Below are 22,221 nucleotides of genomic sequence, written 5' to 3'. Positions count from 1 at the left end.
CGTTTAAAGAATGCTGGGTAATGATTTACAGAACCTGCTAATTCCTTAATCACCGATTTCATGTAAATTCATCCATTCAAACTAAATCAGCCTCTGCATCATTGCTTGAGCTCTATGTGGCTAAATCCAGTATCTTTAGACTAGTGTTAATTAAATAGGGCATGTAGAATGAACAGCGTTTACCCTGGTTTTGACCATCGCATACAAGTAACTGACTTTATTTTTTTTTAATCCTCACAGATATAGCAGATATTATTCAACTCCACACCTCAAAAAGCCACTTAGGACTCAATTTTCAGCAGGTTGAACTTGGTGGTTAATGAATGATTTAGAAAGACTGTTCATATAAACTCATTTTTCACTGTTAAGACAAAAAAAAAAAAAAAAAAAAAAAAAAAAAACTCTTCAACATTAGTAAAACAAATACAAACCAATTTTGGTGAAATTGTGCGTTTTTATTTTGTAAATTGCAACTGTAGGATGTAGAGTTGACAAAGATCAATGCTAATGTAGGGCTTCAAAATTCTGGAGGTTTCCAAAACCCACTCTGAATGACCTTTCATCCTCCAGGAGGCAAACCAACAACGAAGACAACATCATATTGGGATAACATTATGAGGTACTCTACAAACGGTTGGGAGCTCTTGAACTGAACGTAACAGTGATCATTTAGATCTTTCCGGGGAAGCTTCCATCCTCAATCTGCCCATCCCATTTCTCCACCTGAAGGAAGGAAAAACAAAGACGCATTGTATATCAAACAACTTCCAGCAGACTTTCACAATGATGGGTTGTCTCTTGCTGAAGGGAAACAGCAATTGTCCTTTCATAGAAGAAAATTAATTTTAGCTCTTTTTTTGAACCAAGTAGCTTAGCTGTAAGTTTTGAATAGGGATCATGACATCATGATCAGTAACAGAGAACGCTGCTGGCAAAACTGTCTGATACTTGATATAAAGAAGAGTTTGTGTGGGTTCTAACCAATTTATTTTGGTTTGATTGCAAATACTGTAAAGTTCAAAGCGGTACTCAAATTCAGAAAGGTGATACCCGTGATGAACCCAATTCTGGGAACATGTTGGGTGTGTGTCAATGAAGAACAGAGAACTTTGTGTCGTTATGAGACTGCACCCTGACCATGCTCAAATCTTTCTCAACATTTTGGTGACTAACAAAATCGTCTGCAGATTTTACCAGCATTAATCCATTTTTGGCAGTGAATAATAGTGAAAACTGCAACTGAAACCAAGGACAGGGTTCCAGTAACAGTATTAGCAATCATGGCCAACAACTAACAAGAGTCTGAACATTCTTATATAAATCCCATCAACCCCCACATACACCGTAATACCTTATTTGTAGTCTTTAAATACGTCATAGCCACACTTGACAGTTGACAAGATGAAAGCAAAAATATTACATCCTCTTGTGGAAGACTTCTTGGCACTACCTTCATCTTTGTTTGAAATACTGTTAGAATCAGAAGGTGACAAAGAAAATGAACTTGAACTTATTTTCAGAATAAAGCCAGATCTGAGGATGAATTTTAAAGACGTTTTTAATACCACTTCATATGAAGTTTAAGTCCTACACCTTTGATGGAAATACACATATTACATGTGTGTAATATTTAATATGAAAATAAAACTATCATAAATTATATTACTATGATATACAGTGAACCATTCATATCTGCAGACAATATTCCACACAAAATATCCCTACAAAAGTACCACATCACCAAGACTTTTGGTGGTGTAAACATACTCTGAAGCAATATTTTCAGTGTTCTATCAACTTTTACATACTTAAATTTGCATATTTTTATTTACCTCTAAAGGCCTGTTTTTGAACCTTTTTAAATGTATGCATCTTTCATTGTCAAGTTATTACAATTTATCAATATATTCAATATATAGGCTGCTATAGGGTTGTTACCATTCAGATTAAATAATTTACACTGCAAAATTACAACTGCAATAAATAATGTTATGATATCAATGTTTTAAATACATTTATGAATATACAATTAAGAAATGGTGGAGGAGGGATACATAATTTAACATACTAAACCACCAGTAGGTGGCGGTAAGTCACTTAATGAGTGAGTCATTCATTAAACCGATTCGTTCAGTAGGGATGGGCGATACCACTTATTTTGTTTTTGATACGATTCCAACTATTTTAATGGCCAGTATCACATAAAACCATGGTTCATTTTCTGTTGCATGGATAAAATGCAACTTTTTTTATTCTGACAGTGTATGATTTATATTAACATTACAGAACAGATCATGATCAATGTGAACTTTTAACGTTCAATTTAAATAAATGTATTCCACAAACTATGTAGGCTACAATAGGGGTGTGCGATATATCGTCTGAGATAATATCGTAATTGTTGTTTTAATGGTGTGCAATTTGACAATATCGAGTATTTTGCAAAAACCAAACAAAACACCAACGGAGTGTAGGCTTACATTAGCCTATGTGGTTCAGTCGCAATGACTCACTTATTACCAGTGACTTTCTGCCACCTACTGGTGATTAATTTCACATTTAAAGTATTTTCATTTTTTAAATAATTTTAAGTATCAGTATTCAACGTCTTATGTTTCAAAAGTCAAAAAATTATGCATTTCTAACTGGTTACAACACTCCATGTCCCTCTGAGCTGCATTAAATAGTGTGTAAATACATCTAAATGCCACTTCAGATGCAACTTCTGCAAAGATACTGCAAAGCCTAAATGTGTATTATCTTAATTGACTGATTAAATGTAACAATTTGACTCAAAAGATGTACACTTTCAGAAAAAATGCTTTATTAAAGGTAAAAATCAATTTAAAATTAAATGAAAAGATTAATTAATCATTGATGTGAGCTGACCACACAGATTATGAAGAATATCAAAAACTGCAGCTGTCCATGGTATTCAGATATGAGCACAATAACACACTCTGCAAAATATCCTCTAATTATCGTTATCGAAAAAATCCAAAAAAAGAGAGAGATAATTTGTTTTCAATATCGCACACCCCTAGGCTACAATTTCAATTTGTTTATTGCAAGTAAAACAAACGTATGTTTTTTTCTGCATTGTTCTGGCCATCAATGCTTTCTTGGGAAATGCAGCCCTGTTTGAATGTGCTGTCAGAAATGAGTGAACACTCTCTGTGATTGATTGATTCTGCCTTGCAACATTTATGTGTGTTCAGATGAGCAAGAAAATAGTTCCTTCCTACACAATTATTTGCTAACATAGATTATTCGACTGATTTGAATGCATATTGTACGCATAATTTTGTGTTAAATAAACCATCACTGGTAAATAAAAAAAAAAAAAAATTAGTATCGATATTTTTATTTGAGTATCGATACTTTTGATACTCACATCAGTATTGATATATCAGTACTTCAGGATAGATACGCCCATCCCTATCGTTCAGAACGCTGAATCATTCAACAAAACACCACCGAGTGTTGCTTGGAGAATGTGCTATACTTTTCCTGTGATCTTGTTTAAAATTATTTTCATTGGTGAAATAGAGCAAGACAGTAAATATTGTGTCTAAAATGTAAGTAACTTAACTATGACTACTTGTTTATTGAACAATGTAACATTTGCAATCGTGAGAATATTCAGCAAAATAGCCCCCTTGTAATGGTATATCACTTAACTACATCATGTTATGAATAAACTAAGCATTTTGAATTTATACCTCGGTGTGTTTCTTCTGAGTTTCTTTATGTTTAGGCGCCTCTCACAAAGAGACAGGCAGCGAAAACGTCAACAGCATGACCTTGATACCAGAAATATACTATCCATTATCGATTGCCGTTTACGTTAAATGTAATAAAATCAGAAGAATCTTTCTCGTGTTTCTAAGCGTCACTGGATTTTTTTTGTCACTTAAGTTTTAATCAGACTATTTGTCCAGTTGGGCAAGTATGTATATATATATATATATATATATATATATATATATTAGCTAGAAGGCTGGTAAGCTGTAGCTCAACCTGTATTTTTATCATTATTATTATTATTGAGAACATTAAACAAAAAAAGGTAGTTAACCTGTATTCTGCTTCTGCGTTTCTGTCTGATAACTACCGCGGGGAGAGAAAAAAAAAAAAAATCTTCGGTTTGTCCAATGACTGTAAACAGCCAATAGGACCATCACACTGAAGATATTTTATCAGTAATGTGACCAAAAATATTTGGTTACCCATCGAATCTGAAATTAAGACGTTAAGACTTTTTAAGGACCGCACGGACACCTGTTTGAGATTTATTCTAGAAAACATCTAAAGCTACGTTCTCAGTGCAAACCTCAATTCTGATTTTTTTTTTCTAACATAGCCAATATCATTCGAGTGTAAACTGGTCACACTCCTGAAATGACTCACATGTGCAAATGAACAAACACCACAGACTGCACACAGCACACTGGTATGCAAACATGCAGGCTACTGAAATCAGCATTTTATGTATTTCTAAGGTCTATGTGCCGCAGAAACCTGCGAAAACGAGGAGAAAGAAAAGAAAGTTGTGTGTGTGTGGTTTTCCTTCAAGTTTTGCTTTTAACATTGACCGAGTAACCAAAGAACTACAGGTCTGTAAAATTTTTGTAGTCACTCCCGGCAGCACAGAATTGTGACAAATGTGAATGTAGAGTGATGTTGCACTGTAAAACATCAGTCCTTCTTAGCTTTTCAGAGGTGTTTTAGGTAGAACAGACTCACCCAGCTCATTGGACACAGACTCTTGTAGACTCTCTGATACCATTCGCAGGGAGAAATGTCCTGCCCTTTGTTTGACAAAGCCTTATTACACCTGTGGAAGTCTGAGAGGAAACAGCAGTAAGTAATACACACTGAAATCAGCCAGAAATAGTGTACAGTCTCCAACCCTGACATCTATAATGTGTTATTTAATTCATAATACGTTATTTAATTCATAATGCATTTTAATCAAGTGACAATTGACAAGGTCATACAGATCAATTCTAGCTCATAAGTGGACTAACACAAGCAGAGGAACTGGAGATTTACTACAGACAACCCTGCTTCACTACTGATGTGACCTTCAACAAAAGTCCTGGTTGCTCCAAAAGATCTATCTGTGAGATCAGCATACTATTAATAATTATGGTTGAAATGCACCTGGTTAACTCTTATATTCATTATAATTTTGTAGAAGCTTGTAAACACACTTGACGGTTTCATGAGTAATACAAAGCACTTGTGGCACAATATGTTTTTATCAACACAATCATTTTGGGTACAAATAATAATTTTTACTGTACATACCAAGGTAATTCTGGAAACAGTTTCTTGTCTGGTTAGTGTTTGGAAAGCGGGCATCGAATGGAGCCGTTCTGTAGTTCTTGATCTTGTCCTCAATAACATCAGCCATCTTCAGTCAAAGACAGTGGGTCTGTGTGACACATTCACGACATTCACTAAATAGTTAAATAAAGCACATAATTGGACTTTAGCTATTTACAGTGTGATAAAGCAGACGACATTTCACTCCAGTTTGAACTAACGCCAGTCATAATGCGGTTAAACTTACTTGATATATTTTAAACGAGTTCTTTTAACTTTCAGCGAGGTAAATGTAAATTGAAGTGAACACGTAAAATATGTTTATCATACGTCCAAACCAGCACACATAACGTATTCACTTTGGTAACATAACCTTGATATAACGTTAGCCGGTTTAAGTAGCCAGTTTGCTAGCTCGCTAACTAACTCAAATGAACCATTCCCGTTGGTATTCCGTGAATTTTGCAAAAGGGTAAAGATAAGGGGTTTCAATAAACATCGCACGAGATTCAGCGACTTCACAACAAGCTAGATTAAACAAATATAAACACTGAGGCCTACCTCTTGCTGTGCCCTTATAGTAACGTCCTCTCGAAAGACTTATGCGCACTGAATTATGGGAAGTCGAGGGGCATGAGGATGCGTGAAGGCGGGGCTTACGAGACTAAAATAATACTTTTTATTGCAAACTTTAGAACAAGGAACATACAAGGGCAATAACATAAATTACATCAAAATAAATATAATAATAAACAAAGACAATTTAAAAATAAATAAATAAATAAATAAAATATAAAAAGCAATAAGAAAATCGCATGCCAAGTACAGTTACAAATTATTCAAGACTAAAATAATACTACGAGTATATTTATTATCTACACACTTCATAAGTAGCATTCATGTATCTCCAGTGTTTATTCTAATTTTCAGATGTAATATGAAGGAAATAAAATGATACTATAATAGTAATATAAAATAATAATGTAAAATAAATAAAAAATGTGTTAATATTAATAAATCAATAATGGCAATATACAATATACAATATACAATATAAAATAAAATACAATAAAAAAAATCTTTCAGGATGAACAAATTTCATGAACAAATAAAAAAATGGTTTAAAAAATATTGACATTTACCAATAAAAATCAGGCTAAACGCTGGGAAGCAAAATATAGCATATTAAGATATATTGTCATCGAGCTAATCATAAAGTGGAAAAACGCTATAAAATAATACCATGGTATATTCAGAACCCATAGGTATGTTTCTTTTATTACTGAATATTATTCTTATTATTACTGAATATTTTTATCACTCTCTGAAGCAGGGTATTCATTTCATAATATTTATTGTGTGCTTTATTTAATTTATTTGTGTTTTAGAAGCAGCATAATTGTTTGTTTTGTTTTTTGTTTTTACATATTCTGATATTTTTATTGCAGTTTTAGCCACAGCAAGCAAGCAAATAAATAAATGCATAAATAAACTATTTATTTATTTATTTTAGTTTTAATAAATCAATATATAACACATTTGGAAATCTGCGGCTCAGCACCTACACTAGGAAGCAACAGGGCTAATTCAAAAGAGTGTAGTTACTGTCCTCTGCCTTTGTAGGGCACTGCTGGCCACCAAACCACCTTCATTCCTCTAGAGTTGAGGTGTGAGAGATGTACAGTAAGAACTTTTTACCAAAGAAAGCGTGCACTACTGTATGCACACTTCATTCCAAACATGTTTCATCTGACCAGAAGCCAGGAAGAGCTTTCACTTGCATGCTAAAAACAAACATGGAGGGACAAGTCTGAATGACGCACAGGAGCCTTCACAGCCTGCTGTCAATGCTTCCTGTCTGAGAGACCAACTGCTCACAAAGCTTTTGGCTTTGCTTTTTGGTCTGACATGGTGCATGTGACTGCATGTTGGCTTCACAATGCAAAATAGCATACGTTTAATTAGTATTTTTGTGCTGTTTTCTAGTGGAAATATCAGTTATAGCTAAACGAGAAGCAAAAGTAAAAGATGTTTATTTTTTAATAGTTATTAAGCAGTTCTATTTTTTTATAAATCAAGAAAACGTGTATCTTAGTAGTCTTTAGTATATGTCTTTCTTAGTCTTGTACGTATACAAATAAGGATAGACACATTCACATGTAGGGATATATACAGGGTTCTTCTTTCCTGACATATCATTTTGTTGTTGACAAGGTCAAAGGTTACAGGTGCCTCTCTGTCTTTGACATCCTGTCCCAGGTTTCCTGTTTCCTTTTTTCAAAAGCCCTACAACACAAAACAAGTGTTGGAAAAAACATGCTGAGGCAAGTGTTAATTAGTCTTGTGCTAGTGCCTTGAATAATAAACATATATACTGTTTTCATTCATTCATATATATTTCCATTAGTCAGGGTAGCACTATATTTAATCCTGTAAAATTCAATATGGCGTCTGTCCTGACTCGAGCCTATTGAGTTCTCCAACTGTCAGACAGTTTCCGGCTCTGTTTTGATTTTGAATGAACATAATGGACATCCTGACTAGTGCTCATAACATTTTTCGTCTTGCTCTTTGTATGTACAGCAGTGTCATATACTTCATATTCTCTCTCTCTCGCTCGCTCTTTCTCAGGATATAGGTGTTGTCCATTGGGGAGGAAGGAAATTCTGTCATTTAGAACAATGGGCCTGCTTCTCTATCTATAGACGCAGAAAAGGGGAGAAAGAAACGACAGAGAAATAGAAAGCAAGAATAAGGACTTGAGGATCATTCTTATACATCGAAAATGAAAAAGATGCTAAAAACTGGGTGAAAGGACAAATTCCTGTAAAGCAAAGCAAGGCCTCTTGCAGAAAATGGACTATTTAAACCTACTTATTCTGGAATAAGGAGACACAGAACCGACCTCCACTGGTATTTATTTTATATTATTATAATACACTTCACAAACAACAACATCCATTCTGAAGATTTATCCTGATATAAAGCGGAAGCCCGTCACAGTGGGTAAGTCACATTCAGATCATCTAGTGGTGAGAAAAGCCATTTTACCGATGCAAAATGACTGATTTGGAACTGTAGTCAGCATATACTGAATACCTTTCCCAACCAGAAGTTATAAATTTTGTTTCTTGGTTGTTCTACATCCACCATTTACTCTGTAGAATGTGATGAAATCAATTGTGGTCAAAGAGTCAACATATTAAAAGTCAACTTCACTTTTGAGGAACATACGCCACATAGGGGGTCTGTTTAGGGGGTTTCCCCGTCTGTCTGTGACGATGCATGGAGTCCACAATCTAGGTGGAGGACAAAAAAAAAAGTATGTTATTATGTATAGCCACCTTTCAGTGCTTTTAATCAAAGTACAACAAGGATGATATTCATAGAATGTGGTTTGGCTGCATGGCTTATCCTCAGCAGTGATAGTTTCATGTTGGTTGATATCCTCGTCATGGCCTCTTGGCGAAGCCACTTGACTCTTACTTGACTTCCATGAGTTTGCTTAGCTCAGGAGCAACAGTGCCAAACCTCTGGTTTTCATTAGACATCTAGATATGAATGTGAAATAAATCTTTTTTTCAGAGCCATAACTATTCACCGCCTGCCCTGTCAACTTTGTGGCATTCCCTGCTAAATGCGTTAATGCTCTGTTACTCATAGGCTCTTAGATGACGAAGAACGTATGACACTGCACGTCCTCATTATTAAAGGCACGCTAGCTTTTCCTGCCATTTGTCTACGGAATGTCATTCACTGCCGAAATCTGATTTTGGAGAGGAATAAATCTCAATAACGACACACATATCTAGAGAATGAAATGTTTTAAAGCTTTAAAGTCTTGCTTGATGCCTAATATTGATATCTTGTGTCAGTGGTCTTTTGGTGCTTCTCTGCATCTATCTTTCTCTGACTGTTAAGACATTTCCCTTTCTTGCTTTTTCCTACTTCCCCCCGTGGTCCTTCCGTTCTGAATATATTTTTGTCATTTTATCTTTCCATTCTCCACACTCCCGTCCAGTCCTCACCTCCCTCTCTCTTATTCCCTCAGATGGAGGAGTCTGGCAGTCCCCGATTTAGGAAGCTCCATTTCCCAGTGGGCTTGTGGATAAATTCTCCACGGAAACACTTTGCCAAGCTGGGAGCTCGCTGGCCCAGTGCAGCATCAGTCAAGTCAGTGTTCTGAACTTTCTCTTACTCTCTGGATCAATGACAAATAAGAGTGTCCAAGATAAAGAAAAGTTTAAAACATGTGCCAGGTTCTTAGAAATGTGTACATGTTGGTTTCATTAGGAAAAACTTTTATAACTTTTCTTTCAAGGAGAATCTAACACCATATTTTCCATTTACCCTTCAATACACGTGTGTAAACATTTACCATTCCTTCACCATTACCTTTAAAAAGGTTTTAAAATGAATTTAGCAAGGTAAAATATATTTATGACATACTAACCTTGCCTGACCTTTTGCAAAGGCAAAAAGGCAAATTATCTGATATTTTAAGAGACTTATTGACCTTGACAAACAATCAAGGTCAATACGGTCAATAAGTAAATATAATTCAAAGTAAAAATCTGACCCTTGCAGACTCAAAATAAGAGCATTTATAAGGACAATATTATTTATTTATTCTTTTATTTTTTCATGTGCATGTTTGCTTGTATGTTGGTTGCACCAAGTTTTTATATATTAATTTTTATATTAAATCACTACTTCTGCTACTACTAATTTCATAATTTTTCTTCATTATCATATCAGTACAGTTGTACCACCTTGACATTTTTTTTATTTTTAATTAAAAAATATTTAAATAAATTTGAATTCAGAATTTCAGGCATTAGAACATGTTCATTATATAATATTATAGTATAATTCAAGTCATTGTATTATGAATTAAACTGTTAATTTTTTTATTTTTTTTTTATATAAATGAATTGATATGGACAAACAAACTCAGTGTCATTGGTCTAACAGTTTACTAAGAACATTTCTCTTTCCAAGTAATGGGGGCAGATTATGGAAAGATTTGCCAGCATGACATCAACACAGATGCTTTACTGTACACACTTAAGATTAATATGTAGTATACAATGTATGATTTGTATATCACCTCCTTCCTGTTGCTTTCGTTTAATCAGGTCCACAACCAGCTCAGATGCCGCTTCCCTTCCCGAGGCCCCATCATCAGTCCCTTCCTCCCTCTCTCACTCCACCCCTTCTCTTGCCCCACCCTCTCCATCCCCTTCTCCAGCCTTCCTCCGCCCTCGCCCCGCCAATCAGCAGTCCCGGGCCAAGCGGCTGTCTCACCTTTTCCTGAGAGGCCGGTCCAATAGCGACAGAGACCGTGCCATTGGAGAACGTGAGAGGGAAATATGGGCTCATTCTGCCACCCCTTCATCACATCACTACCTGCCTCCCGCTTCCTCAAACGCCCCTGGACTGGTCAAGATCTATGGAGATGCCCTGTCCAGTGGAGCTAACTATCGGAGCCTGCTGGCAAACATGCACTCCACTGCCCGCCAGCTCATTCAGCAGGTCATCACCCGCTACACTGAGAGAGAAAGAGAGAACGAGAGTGAAGACACAGGTATTTCTTTCCCTGTAATGGTGACACAGTCTAGTTAGTCTGTATTTTGTAAAAATTATGCATCATTTACTCCATGGCCACACCTGTCAAAATTCAAAAAAGCACAAAAGCACCATAAAGATATCATAAAAGTGTGACTTTAAAGCAATAGTCCACCCAATAAAGTCTTTTATGCTCACTATGGTTGCATTTATTTGATCAAAAATACAGTAAAACAATAATATTGTGCAATAATATTACAATTTAAAATAACTTTACATTTTTATATGTTTTAAAATGTAATTTATTTTTGTGATGGCAAAGCTGAATTTCAGCAGCCGTTACTCCAGTCTTCAGTGTCACATGATCCTTTAGAAATCATCATAATATGCTGATTTGGTGCTCAAGAACTTTTTTGTTGTTATTATTATATTATCATCAATATTATCAATAAAAACAGTTGTGATGCTTAATTTTTTATTTTTTTTGTGTGTGAAAACCGTGATTCTTTCAAAATCATTTCTTTGAAATAGAAATCTTTTTTTAACAATGTAAACATTTTACTGTCACTTTTGACAAATTTAATGCATCCTTGCTGAATAAAAGTAAAACATTTCTTCCAAATGTTTTTTTTTACTAATTTTAATCTTTTGAACAGTAGTATATATTTCATTCTGTTCCTCACAACAACAAAAAAAGTTATGGCCTCAGTAGGCTTGAAATAAAGCGCATGATCTGTATGAATCACTTTTGTGGTTGAATGGTTGTTGTTTGGAAAGAACTAAGATAAGATTCTTCAGAAATACAGAACATGCACATTTGGAATGACATGAGGGTGATTAAATAATGATGAAAGCTTCATATTGGCCTGCATACTTGGTTCATCCATTCATTATCTTGTTATGTATGAAAAATAAAACTTCAAAAGCAACCTGCAAATAATCAAATGTGCATTCTTCAGAGTGGAGGCATCACAGATTAGATGTAGGAAATTAGGCTTTATACCGCTCATTGTATCATTCCCTTCTAAATGTCCCAACTTCCTGTTCACCTGGTCAGCTCTCCAGAAATATTCCCCCGAGGACTTCCTGTTATGTGATGTCATTGGAAAGCCCATTCAGCAGCCAGATGGAGCCATTAAATGGCAAACAGAGTGCCGAAGGAGCGTGGCATCCTGGGAATGCCCCTTACAGCTAGTGGATATGTGGAGGCCGAAGGATGGTTTTGAACGACGGTTTGAGATCCAGCGCCTTGATGAATATGAGAGGGAGGAGAAAGAGAAGGAAAAAGAGAGAGAGAGGGATGGAGAGAGCTATCAAGGTTGGAACATCGTCATATTTAACTGCAAGACATTTTACAAGTGTATTAACCGGTGTGACTATTAATTTGTGGGGAAACACTATTGTGGTAACAGGAGTCCGTTGGAGGCGGAGCCGCATGTCCTCTGGGGGCGGGCCAGAAGAAGAACGAGGTCATCGAGGGCGGAACACAGAACTGAGGAGGAGTATTAGTGATATGAACCTGACTCTACGACGTCGTCAGGGCAACGCTAGCAATGACCCTCGGCGTTCTGGCAATGCCCCAAATGGACAGGATAGAAAGAACATAGTGAGCATGATAGCAGCTGAAGGAGGAGAGGTAAAATAAACAGGCCAACTTATGGCCAGTACATCTCAACCTCAATAATGTGAATTCAAATTTATAACACAGGGCCTAACTATTTTTCTTGCTTGCCCGATTTAGGCTAGTAGTTAAGATTTCTATTTTCCCTTCCAATATATTCACTTGTTAAATTATACTATTTGCTAAAATATATATTTCTAAAATCATAATGTCATTTTTAGAAGTATTTCAATGTACAGTATAATATTTATGATATTTGAATATTAACATTTAATATTTAACGTAAATGTTTATTTTGAAGTTTTAACATTTTTACTAATTTGTCAGAAATTTACTGATTTTTTATCAACTATATAAAACGAATTACTGAAGCTTCTAAGACTATCATTAACAAGTCATTATTACAATTTTGATAAAGCCATGTTAGCCAGCCAGATCATTTACCTAGCTAAACATTGGCAAGCAGAATTGACACATCATAAAGTAAATGCTTAAAACATATTGTTAATAAATGTATTATATTTAGAATTATTTAAAATGTGCAATATTGATAATATTTAAATATTTAACATTATGTTTCAGTTGTTTAAAAATGTTTTACGCAAGTTTTACATGAAAAAATTAAATAATAACTATAATAAAGAAAAACGCAAGATAGCAACTGTTGCTTCCATGACTATTAGTCGAGTCATTATTACAATTTCAACAAAAATCATCTGTGTTTATTTTACCGAGCTAATAATTTTAAAAAGCTGACATGCAGAGGAAAACTTTAAATATATAGCACTGGCTCAATAGGTCAAATGACAGTTCTGTCAACTGGCTCTTGATCTCTCACATCCTTATTGTTAAACCCTATAATATATCCCTACTACATGTCCCTAAAATATCCCTAAATTGAACCCCTAATACTAAATTAAACAACATTAAAATCCATTTAATACATGTTTGTGCCATTATACAGTAAATGCATGCAATCCATTCACAGTACTATCCGTCTCTGCTTTGTCAGGTCACTGGGTCAAGAAGTGGTGGAGGTGAGACAGACAGACGCACTCGGGCAGCAGAAGAAGACAGAGACACCTGTGACCTGGAAGTGATGTCGCAGAGCCTGATCCTTCCACCGACAGATCGGCCTTACTTCCTGTTACTGCAAGGCTATGACCAGAGCAAGGCTAGACATGCATCATCTCACTTATCTTACAGCCATGCCATGACTTCATACCTGTATTCCTCTAATCACAACATACCATCAGCGCTTTCATACCTTTGAGTGGAATGGCCATTGAACACGCTGCACAAAACAGCCGTACAGAAGCTCTATATACACACGGGCCGGACAATTCCAACACAAGCATGCTGTGTCTACATCTTCATCTCTGCACAATGACCTCACACAAGCACACATTGTTGAAAACTGTAACACTCTTCATTCCTTATCGCCGCTGTGTTTTTGCAACTTAAGATAGGAGATTGCACAGATTGGAGTAAAGACCACAATGAAGATCATAACAGCTTTTTTCCACTCTCTGTCGTCGCCGTTCTCCTTCTCACCCTCTCACTTTCTTGTTTATTATTGGTTTAGGACTTTGTGTTGTACATAATGGCGGGTCCCACACATGTTTTTGGGCGGAAGCCAACGTTCCGTGAGCGCGAGATGGACAGGGAGAGAGAGAGGAAGGGGAAGAGGCCTCTAAAAGTGGACACTTACCTCTCAGCGCCTGACGTGTTTGCCCGACACCTTCTGATCAGAAGAGACACAGCCGTCCCAGAGCAACCGAGAGGTCAAGGTACCCTGACAACGAAAGTCAGATAAAACTAATGAATAAAATTCCACAACACAAAACAAAACTTAAGGGGATTATTGCAAATGGGCTCTGCTTTCGATTTTCACATTCATATTCAATAATGTGGCACCAAGGATTTCAAACATTCGCGATAAAACAGGAATAGAAAGTACTGATGTGGAAAAACGGTAATACTGCAATCAGTGTTGGGACGTTTAACTAAATATCTCAGTATCTGAATATTATTATTGATTAAAGAGCGCTGACAAATTCTGCAACTTTTTCACTCACGATATTTCTGTGATCAAGTAATTCTTCTGAGAATCACATTTGAAAGAGACTCGAAAGAATCTATTGAAGTTCCTTTCAATTAATTATCAAAGGAATTACCAAAATGGTATGAATCGGTTCGTAATTCAAGCTACAGTCATGCTAGAACAGGGGATCTCAAAAGGTCCATTGTCTTGAAGAATTTAGCTCCAACTCTAAACAAACACACCTGAACAAGCTAATTGGGGTCTTCAGGATTGCTAGAACTTTACAGCCAGGTGAGTTTGATCAAGGTTGTAGCTAAACTCTGCAAGAAGTGGACCTTGAGGGCTAGAGTTGAGAACCCCTGCGCTAGACTTTGAGCGTTTCTATGGACGCTGGTCGTAATATAATGTTAAAGTCATCTTTTTTGAACCAAAAACTTAAAGTAGGCACAGCTCCAGAGATAGAATTTTTTTTTATTTATGTTCTCACTGCAGGCAGTGTTGCCAACTGCTGTCAATTGAAAGTAGCTAAAACTGGTAGCTAAATGTCACTAGATGACATCGTAATGGCAAGTCGTGGCCTAATGGATATAGAGTCGGACTGGGCCACCATACTTGGCCACACGTCCTTTCCTTTCCTTTCCTTTCCTTTCCTTTCCTTTCCTTTCCTTTCCTTTCCTTTCCTGATCTATATAAAGATGAATATAGATCAGTGGGCAAGATAAGAACTTAGATAAGGTTTGTCTAAGAAGTCGCTATATTTGTCCCTAAACTTTTGAAAAAAGTCTCAAAAGGGGTGCAGAAGTCACTAAATCTAGCTACAAAATTGCTAAATTGGCAACACTGACCGCAGGTGATGTTTCGAGCTTAGACGCTCTTCACCGGACAAAAGTCAAAATCATCTTTTTTAAAATCATAATCCAACATACAATACATTGAAAATGTTAATATATGTAATCTACTCTGCTTTGCTGCAATGCTGAAATTCTGTAGATTTAAAGTTTTAATTTAGCTAAGAGTTCACGCAGATCTTCTATTGATCACCTGTATATAAAAATCAAAATCGCACAAAATTCAACAATCTTAGTTCATCAAAAGTCACGTAGTGTAGCATAACACAGACAGCGAAAAGGTTGCTACTAACAAAATAAAAACATGCAAATTCTATTGTTATGTTAGCGTATATTGCTAGCAGTGAAGAAGGTCACTATTAAGTTTAACACTTACACATATTTGTGAATCAACGGAGGTAAATACATTTACCAAGCAAAAACATTACTAGTACACAAAAGCACTTGAATACCACTGTGATTCCATTTATTTTGTGGCTATGTACCATGGTGGTACTGTGGTTTTGCTTAAGTATATTGTACAGCTTTATTTATACATGTTATTTATTTATACATGCTCACTATTACATCATATTTGTTTTAAAGAAGTATTTATACATGCTCACTATTACATCATATTTGTTTTAAATAAGTATTTGTACATGCTCACTATTACATCATATTTGTTTTAAAGAAGTATTTTAAATATATAGCAAGCCACGTTTGCCATGTAGCTTCAAGTGCAACCACGTTTTCATCTTTTAGTTTTTTTCTGTACAGTGGATGCCAGCTCAGCTAGCTACAGTAGCTTGCTCTATACTGTTTGCAATTATACTTCTGGTTTTTATTCTTCTTCAGCCTTGGCACGTCCATTCAGAGGAGGACCTGTCACTCTTAACGGAGCCCCACTTTATAGGGAAGCAGCCCTAAAGCCTGGAGACTTGTTGGGTCTTGGCAGCCACTTCCTTTTCCTTTACCGTGACCCCCGTGTGACCCCCGCTCCGCCCCTGGCCTTACCACCGCCATGGCAAGGTGACATGTCAACTTCCTACGGCCCTGGCGGGATGACAGATAGACAGGAAATACTCAGGCAGTATCTGGGGTCCACGGAATCACTGCTGAGATTCCAGGCCAAACATGCGGATACCCTGCTGCAGGTAAACACTGATACAATCGAATACTCCTTCTGATATATCTGTCATAAACAAACACTAGTGCATGTAAATACAGAGTTCTGACAGGGGGTTTATCATAATGATTTACTGCAACAGACAAACTGCAGGCTACAGTGATTTAAAAATCAGACAGCAGCTCCGCCAACATTTCAGCGTAAATGATTATAATATGGCATATTTAGTGAGTAAATATGAAACTTCAATGAAACTTCATTTAGGAAAAATATTATCACTGGTAAATTGTGGTGTAACAAATACGGCTGTACTTTCAGTTTTGCCATGGCTTCATTATAGTTATTTATACAAGTCGGTTACTACTGCTACTTAAATTTCAGGAAATTATTTCGAAGAACTCCACCCCAGATTCAGGGGGCGGGGCTTTAGCACCTGCCTATCTTCTGTCGCTCATGATTGACTACACCTCTAAACATCTGGATCCTGCATTATTACCTCAGCTACTTTTAAAGGCAGCCAATCAAATCAAAGGAATTGTTTGGGTGAGTATCCAAAAGTCTAGTGCAGTGATTCCTAACCAAGGCTGTGTGTATGTGATTTAGCTTTTTTTTTTTTTTTTTTTTTTTAAAGAAATGACAATTTTTAACAAATATAAAATGTATTGTTTTACTAATTAAATACTCATTATTTTAATAATTAAAAACATTAATCTTGTACTTTTTTTAATTAAAGGGCTTAAGTATTTATGTTTTGTATTTTTCATCCCATCAAATGTCTGCCAATCAAACCAATATCAAATGCAATTATGACAAATACTTCTGGGTCTTTTTCACCTGCAGTACATTTGTAGATTTGTGTTTAAGTGAGTCATTGTAATAATAGTTATTTTAATAATATTAAAAATGATCATGCTAAATTATATCCATAATATGAGGTGAAAAGATCACATGTCAGGTTTGGTGTGATAATAAAGGGATTAGATTTGATTTGATTTGATTTGTGTTGATGAAGAGTTGCTTGAGTCTTACCAATGGGGCAGAATAGGATGGAAACCGCTGGTCTGGATAAAACATCGTGAAATCATGAAGTGTAAAACCAAAACCTTTATTAGGAGTTAAGTAAAGTACCGAGTTGGGCTGTTATAAAACAGCACTGAGACGGCAACTGGAGTGCAAAAGTGATAATGAACATGACATGACTTGAACAGGCTGTCACTGTTCTTGACACTTTGGTGGTTTGTCAAACCACTGCAGAGATAAAACTGGACTAATGGTTAAAACACACAACACACACTATTAGTTTATCTGAGAGTGTTTTAAAATGGACTCTGTCTCTGCACTGTGAAGCTGTGGTTGAGGAGCCACAGCTGCAGACACAGATGGGCTTTCACTGGAATTTCGCCGTAGTTTGTAAACAGAGGTTGACTGATGTCATTTCCACCCGTTTGGAAAATGTGCTGTCATTGTCCGGACACATCAGCCAAACACTCCCGCCCATGCATTCATCCGAGTCTGCTTTAATCTCTCTCTCTCTCCCTGTCTGTTCCATTATTCATCTTTCAGGACAAAATTAAAGAGTTCGGTGACAAACATCCAACACAAAAGTAAGAACCTGCACTACCTCTCCATGCTGTACTAGATCTGTATACACTGTTCAAACATTGTTGCTCTGTGACAGGCCTGCAAACAGCAAATTCCTCTCACCTTACCCAACACTGAACTTGTTTTGCCATTTTTTAAATAATCCTTTACTGTGAAATGCCTGTGGATGCATGCCTAGAATATACTGTCTATTTAAAGAAATTATACAATTATATAACAGCATCATGCAATTATATAATAACTTTTGTATTGTGTATTATATATTTAATTAATTTTAATTTTATTTTTTTAATTTGATTATAATAGCAACCATTTAAACAAATGTATGTATAAATATATGTGTGGATTTTGTGCACTATGCTGAGGTTTTATGTTTTTTGATGTGTGTTCAGCTCAGCAGAGGCTGATGTTGAACTTCCTCCACCAATCCAGAAGCTCTCCTCTGACCTTCGACCTCTTATGTTCTGGATGTCCAATGCCACGGAGCTCCTCAACTTCTTTCAGGTCAAAGTTGAAATCATGGAAAAAGAATGGGAATTTGAAGGTTAGTGCGAGATTGGCAATTACAGCATGTTTTCTCAAAACAAAAAATACTTGTGGTGCATAACATGCTGTATCTTTGGTTGTAGACGTGTTATGTCTTTTTTAGACTAAATAAGTTTTCTTTCATCACTTTTAATACCATCTTGTTCTTTTTAGTAAACCTGTTAGTCTAAGCAAAAATTAGGCACCGCGAACTAGGCCTCAACTTTGAATAGAATTACAATGATAATAAATTCAACCAAACTTATGACTCATAAAACTCAAATACAAACAGTTCATGAAATAAACAGTCAAAATCTCTGTAAAATGCCAGAATGTACTCATCACATGATATCAACCAACAGTAGATGTTATTCTTTCAAAGATGAGCTTGTAAAATAACACATTTTATTGTCAATTAATATCATGAAACTGGTTGCTATTATTATAAATGATTAATGTTAAAACTTACCAGGGCACTTGGGATGATTTATGTTCATCTGCAACTTCTCCATATGATTTTACTGACATTTTGAGTTTAAATATTAAATGAAGGATCCACCTGTTTCTTTATGGTTTGTCTCATCATAACCTGTAGTCCCGGGTGACCCCGTTCTCTCAGCTGATATGGACACCTGTTCTGAGGCTCTGGCACAGCTGGATGACGTCATTATGCACACCTTTCAGCAGTGTGTTTACCATCTGACCAAGGTTAGAGAATGTGCATCAGTGGTGCTTGGATGACACATTTGTATAAAGCATTTGATTTATTTAAAACTCAGTTTCCTCTCTCTTTCAGACGTTATACTCTTTGCTCCCAGCACTGTTAGACACTAACCCATTCTCCAGTGAGGAGAAGAAGAAAGGAAAAGCAGGACCAAAGGACAGAGCTGGTAATGAAGGGGAAGGAAATGAGGAAGAAGACGTCTCCACTTTGCCGCCCACCGTCGCTGGACTGGTGGAAGTGTATCGCTGCTCTCTGCAGCTTTCACGAGACGTTTGCCTCTCTCCACCGCTAACCTCCCAAACATTTGGCTACCTCTTCTTCTTCACAAACACGTCTCTGCTCAACACACTCTTGGAGAGAGGTGAGAATTTACAGTCTTTCATAAACACAGTTGTATTTGCGCATGGTTTCGGGCAGCGATGACAGCACAGCAGTTGACTTGAGCAGGGTATGATGGCGATGGGTTAATAGCTGGACGACCAGCACAAATGCAAGTGTGAGGTTGAAAATGATTAATTTGTGACATCTTTTACAGATTCTCTATTCTCTTGGTCACGTGCGGTTCAAATTAGAACAAATCTGGACCTGGTCTTAGACTGGCTACAAGGAGCAGGCCTTGGAGATATTGCGTCAGAGTTCCTAAAGAAGCTATCAGTTACGGTCAACTTCCTGTGCATACCTAAGACCCGCCTTATTCAGGTGAGGGTTTGAGAACAAACTGGCCCATGCACTGAATATGTAATGCAATGCTTTTCACATCCTTAACTCAGTCACATGACAATGAACTGTCACTCTGTTCCTCAGTCATCCTGGTCAAGTTTACAGGAAGAACATCCTTTGCTAAGTCCTTCCCAGCTTCACCACCTTCTTACTCATTATAAGCTTGGACCAACCAGAGCCCCACCGTCTTCATGGGCTCCGCCTCTTGGTACCGAACTTGGAGGTGGTGAGTAACAACCTAAATACATGAACACATTCTTACTGTATATACTAATGATAATACGCCTGTCAAACTATTTTATATCTACTTATATAATATACACTACTGTTTAGAAGCATTGGGGTCAGTATATTTTTTCTTTAGCAAGAATGTAGTAAAAAAAAGACATGATACAAAAGTTATGTTTCAGAAAAAAGCTGTCCTTTTCAACTTTTATTCATCAAAGAATCCACAATTTTGTTTTTGTGTTTTTATGGTATTTTTTTATCAAATAAATACAGCCATAGTAAGCATAAAAGACCATTGCACAAATCTTACCAACCCCAAACTGTAGTGTATATATTTTTAATATATTATATTTATTTTATACATAATATATATGTTTTGTCTGTATTCACATATTTTAAGATATTTTTGAGAGTTTCTTGGACCATCCTCCTCTTATCCTGCCTAACGAGACACCTCGCCTGGATCTGACTCAGCCAATCCCAAGTCCTGAGCTAATGAAGGAAGTGACACGCCTGCGAACGTTCCTGTGGGGGCTCGACCAGGATGAACTTCCTGCTAATCAGCGGACTAGACTGTAACATTAATTCATTCCAGTTGTCAAATTATGAACATTATCTAGTTCTCACATAGAGAAACTACCAGTCTTTAGACACTAGTAAGCTACATAAAGACCTGTTCATATCAGATGACATTCTTCTTTTTTTGCCTGTCAAGCACATCTGTTGGATTTTAATGGATATACACTGACTTTATTAGGAATATGTATAATGCATTGCATTAGTTACCCTAAGGGTTTATGCTAGAGGAGATTCATTGCCTGGTTGCAATGATAAATGCCAGCCTGTTATTTTACACAGTATTTTTTTCACTGTTAATCTTACTAAATATGACACTACAACAAACAATTCAAGCTGTTATGATCAGATAAATCAATTGCATTGATAATATTTTTTCACATGTCTGTAATAAATAAAAATTACATTTAACCTACTGGCATGTTTTTTTATTATTATTATTATTAATGGATTCTCATACATCTAGTGAGAAGCTGTTGGGAAAAGCGGTGGCCACCTGCTGTTCTATTAATCAACACTGGGTGGCATGATCGCAATGGACTCCAGACTCCACTGAAAATTCATATCACTAATCATGACTTATATATTAATGAGAATCAGTATCCTGACAATTATTTTAAGTTGTGTTATATAAAGGTTTTTATAAATACTTATTATAGCCTATACCATAACTATTTATAGTGGAAATTCTGATACTTGCAGGTGCCCTTACAATGAAACCATATAGAAATAGTTCACGCCTAAATACCACAGTTACTATAGTTAGTTAGTACCGAAAACCATAATAAATATACATATGGGTTTTATTTATCTTTTTTATTTAATTCTTTATTTGATGACGGTTCAACTATCCTAATACCAATGTTAACACTATTTTATTGCAGTAATAACTGGTGTTTCTACGGTGTTTGGCGTAACCTATAGGCTAAAGCATTTAGATAGGCCTACTAGTTTGACCCCTGGGTAAACATAGGCTAATTAAGGGTTAAACCCAGGATTATGATTTACATATTTATGAGGTCAGCAACAATGACTGAACTCATGACTTTATCTGTTTGTTCATCTCTGAAAAGGTCGCTGCATAAATCCGTTCTAGTCTCAAACAATTATAAAAGCAAACACATAGGCCTATGTTGTCTTCACTCCAGTTAAAACATGTAACATTTTCCTAAGATATGGAGACTAAACACAGTGCTTGAAAGTTTCTGTGATTTCTGTGAATATTTACTGAGGTTTATAGTTGGCGAGAGGCAAGTAATATTAGAATTTAAAAACAGAATTAGTTGTCATTCATTAATTTATTTGAACTTGTTTTAACAGTGTTGA

The 22,221-nt window shown here is 36.1% G+C and overlaps 2 protein-coding genes across 4 annotated transcripts; one reads left to right on the top strand and one right to left on the bottom strand.

Annotated features, from left to right (window-relative positions):
* Positions 1–438: 438 nt before the first annotated feature.
* LOC306887932 (cytochrome c oxidase subunit 6B1-like) lies at positions 439–5,949 on the bottom strand. Of its 2 annotated transcripts, none has more exons than XM_079445981.1 (4): positions 5,893–5,949; positions 5,314–5,440; positions 4,747–4,847; positions 439–723 (listed from the first exon to the last, which is right to left on the bottom strand). In XM_079445981.1, the coding sequence occupies exons 2-4, from the start codon at positions 5,417–5,419 to the stop codon at positions 670–672; spliced, it is 261 nt and encodes an 86-aa protein (XP_079302107.1). In that variant the 5' UTR covers positions 5,420–5,440; positions 5,893–5,949; the 3' UTR covers positions 439–669. The 2 variants fall into 2 exon arrangements, with proteins under 2 accessions (XP_079302107.1, XP_079302108.1); XM_079445982.1 differs by having other exon boundaries at positions 5,314–5,465; positions 5,579–5,900.
* A 1,887-nt stretch (positions 5,950–7,836) lies between these two features.
* LOC306887315 (ras-interacting protein 1-like) lies at positions 7,837–21,311 on the top strand. 2 transcript variants are annotated; one of them, XM_079444958.1, is made up of 16 exons: positions 7,837–8,337; positions 9,383–9,504; positions 10,470–10,918; positions 11,957–12,217; positions 12,312–12,535; positions 13,533–13,694; positions 14,106–14,310; positions 16,250–16,548; positions 16,902–17,063; positions 18,084–18,124; positions 18,515–18,666; positions 19,243–19,355; positions 19,444–19,732; positions 19,907–20,070; positions 20,176–20,317; positions 20,720–21,311. In XM_079444958.1, the coding sequence occupies exons 2-16, from the start codon at positions 9,383–9,385 to the stop codon at positions 20,896–20,898; spliced, it is 2,964 nt and encodes a 987-aa protein (XP_079301084.1). In that variant the 5' UTR covers positions 7,837–8,337; the 3' UTR covers positions 20,899–21,311. The 2 variants fall into 2 exon arrangements, with proteins under 2 accessions (XP_079301084.1, XP_079301083.1); XM_079444957.1 differs by having other exon boundaries at positions 7,877–8,244.
* Positions 21,312–22,221: the final 910 nt, after the last annotated feature.

The sequence above is a fragment of the Barbus barbus genome (assembly GCF_936440315.1).
Source record: "Barbus barbus genome assembly, chromosome: 21".
NCBI lineage: Eukaryota > Metazoa > Chordata > Actinopteri > Cypriniformes > Cyprinidae > Barbus > Barbus barbus.
Note: the sequence above shows the minus strand (reverse complement) of the source record. Positions and strands in the feature narration are given on the sequence as shown.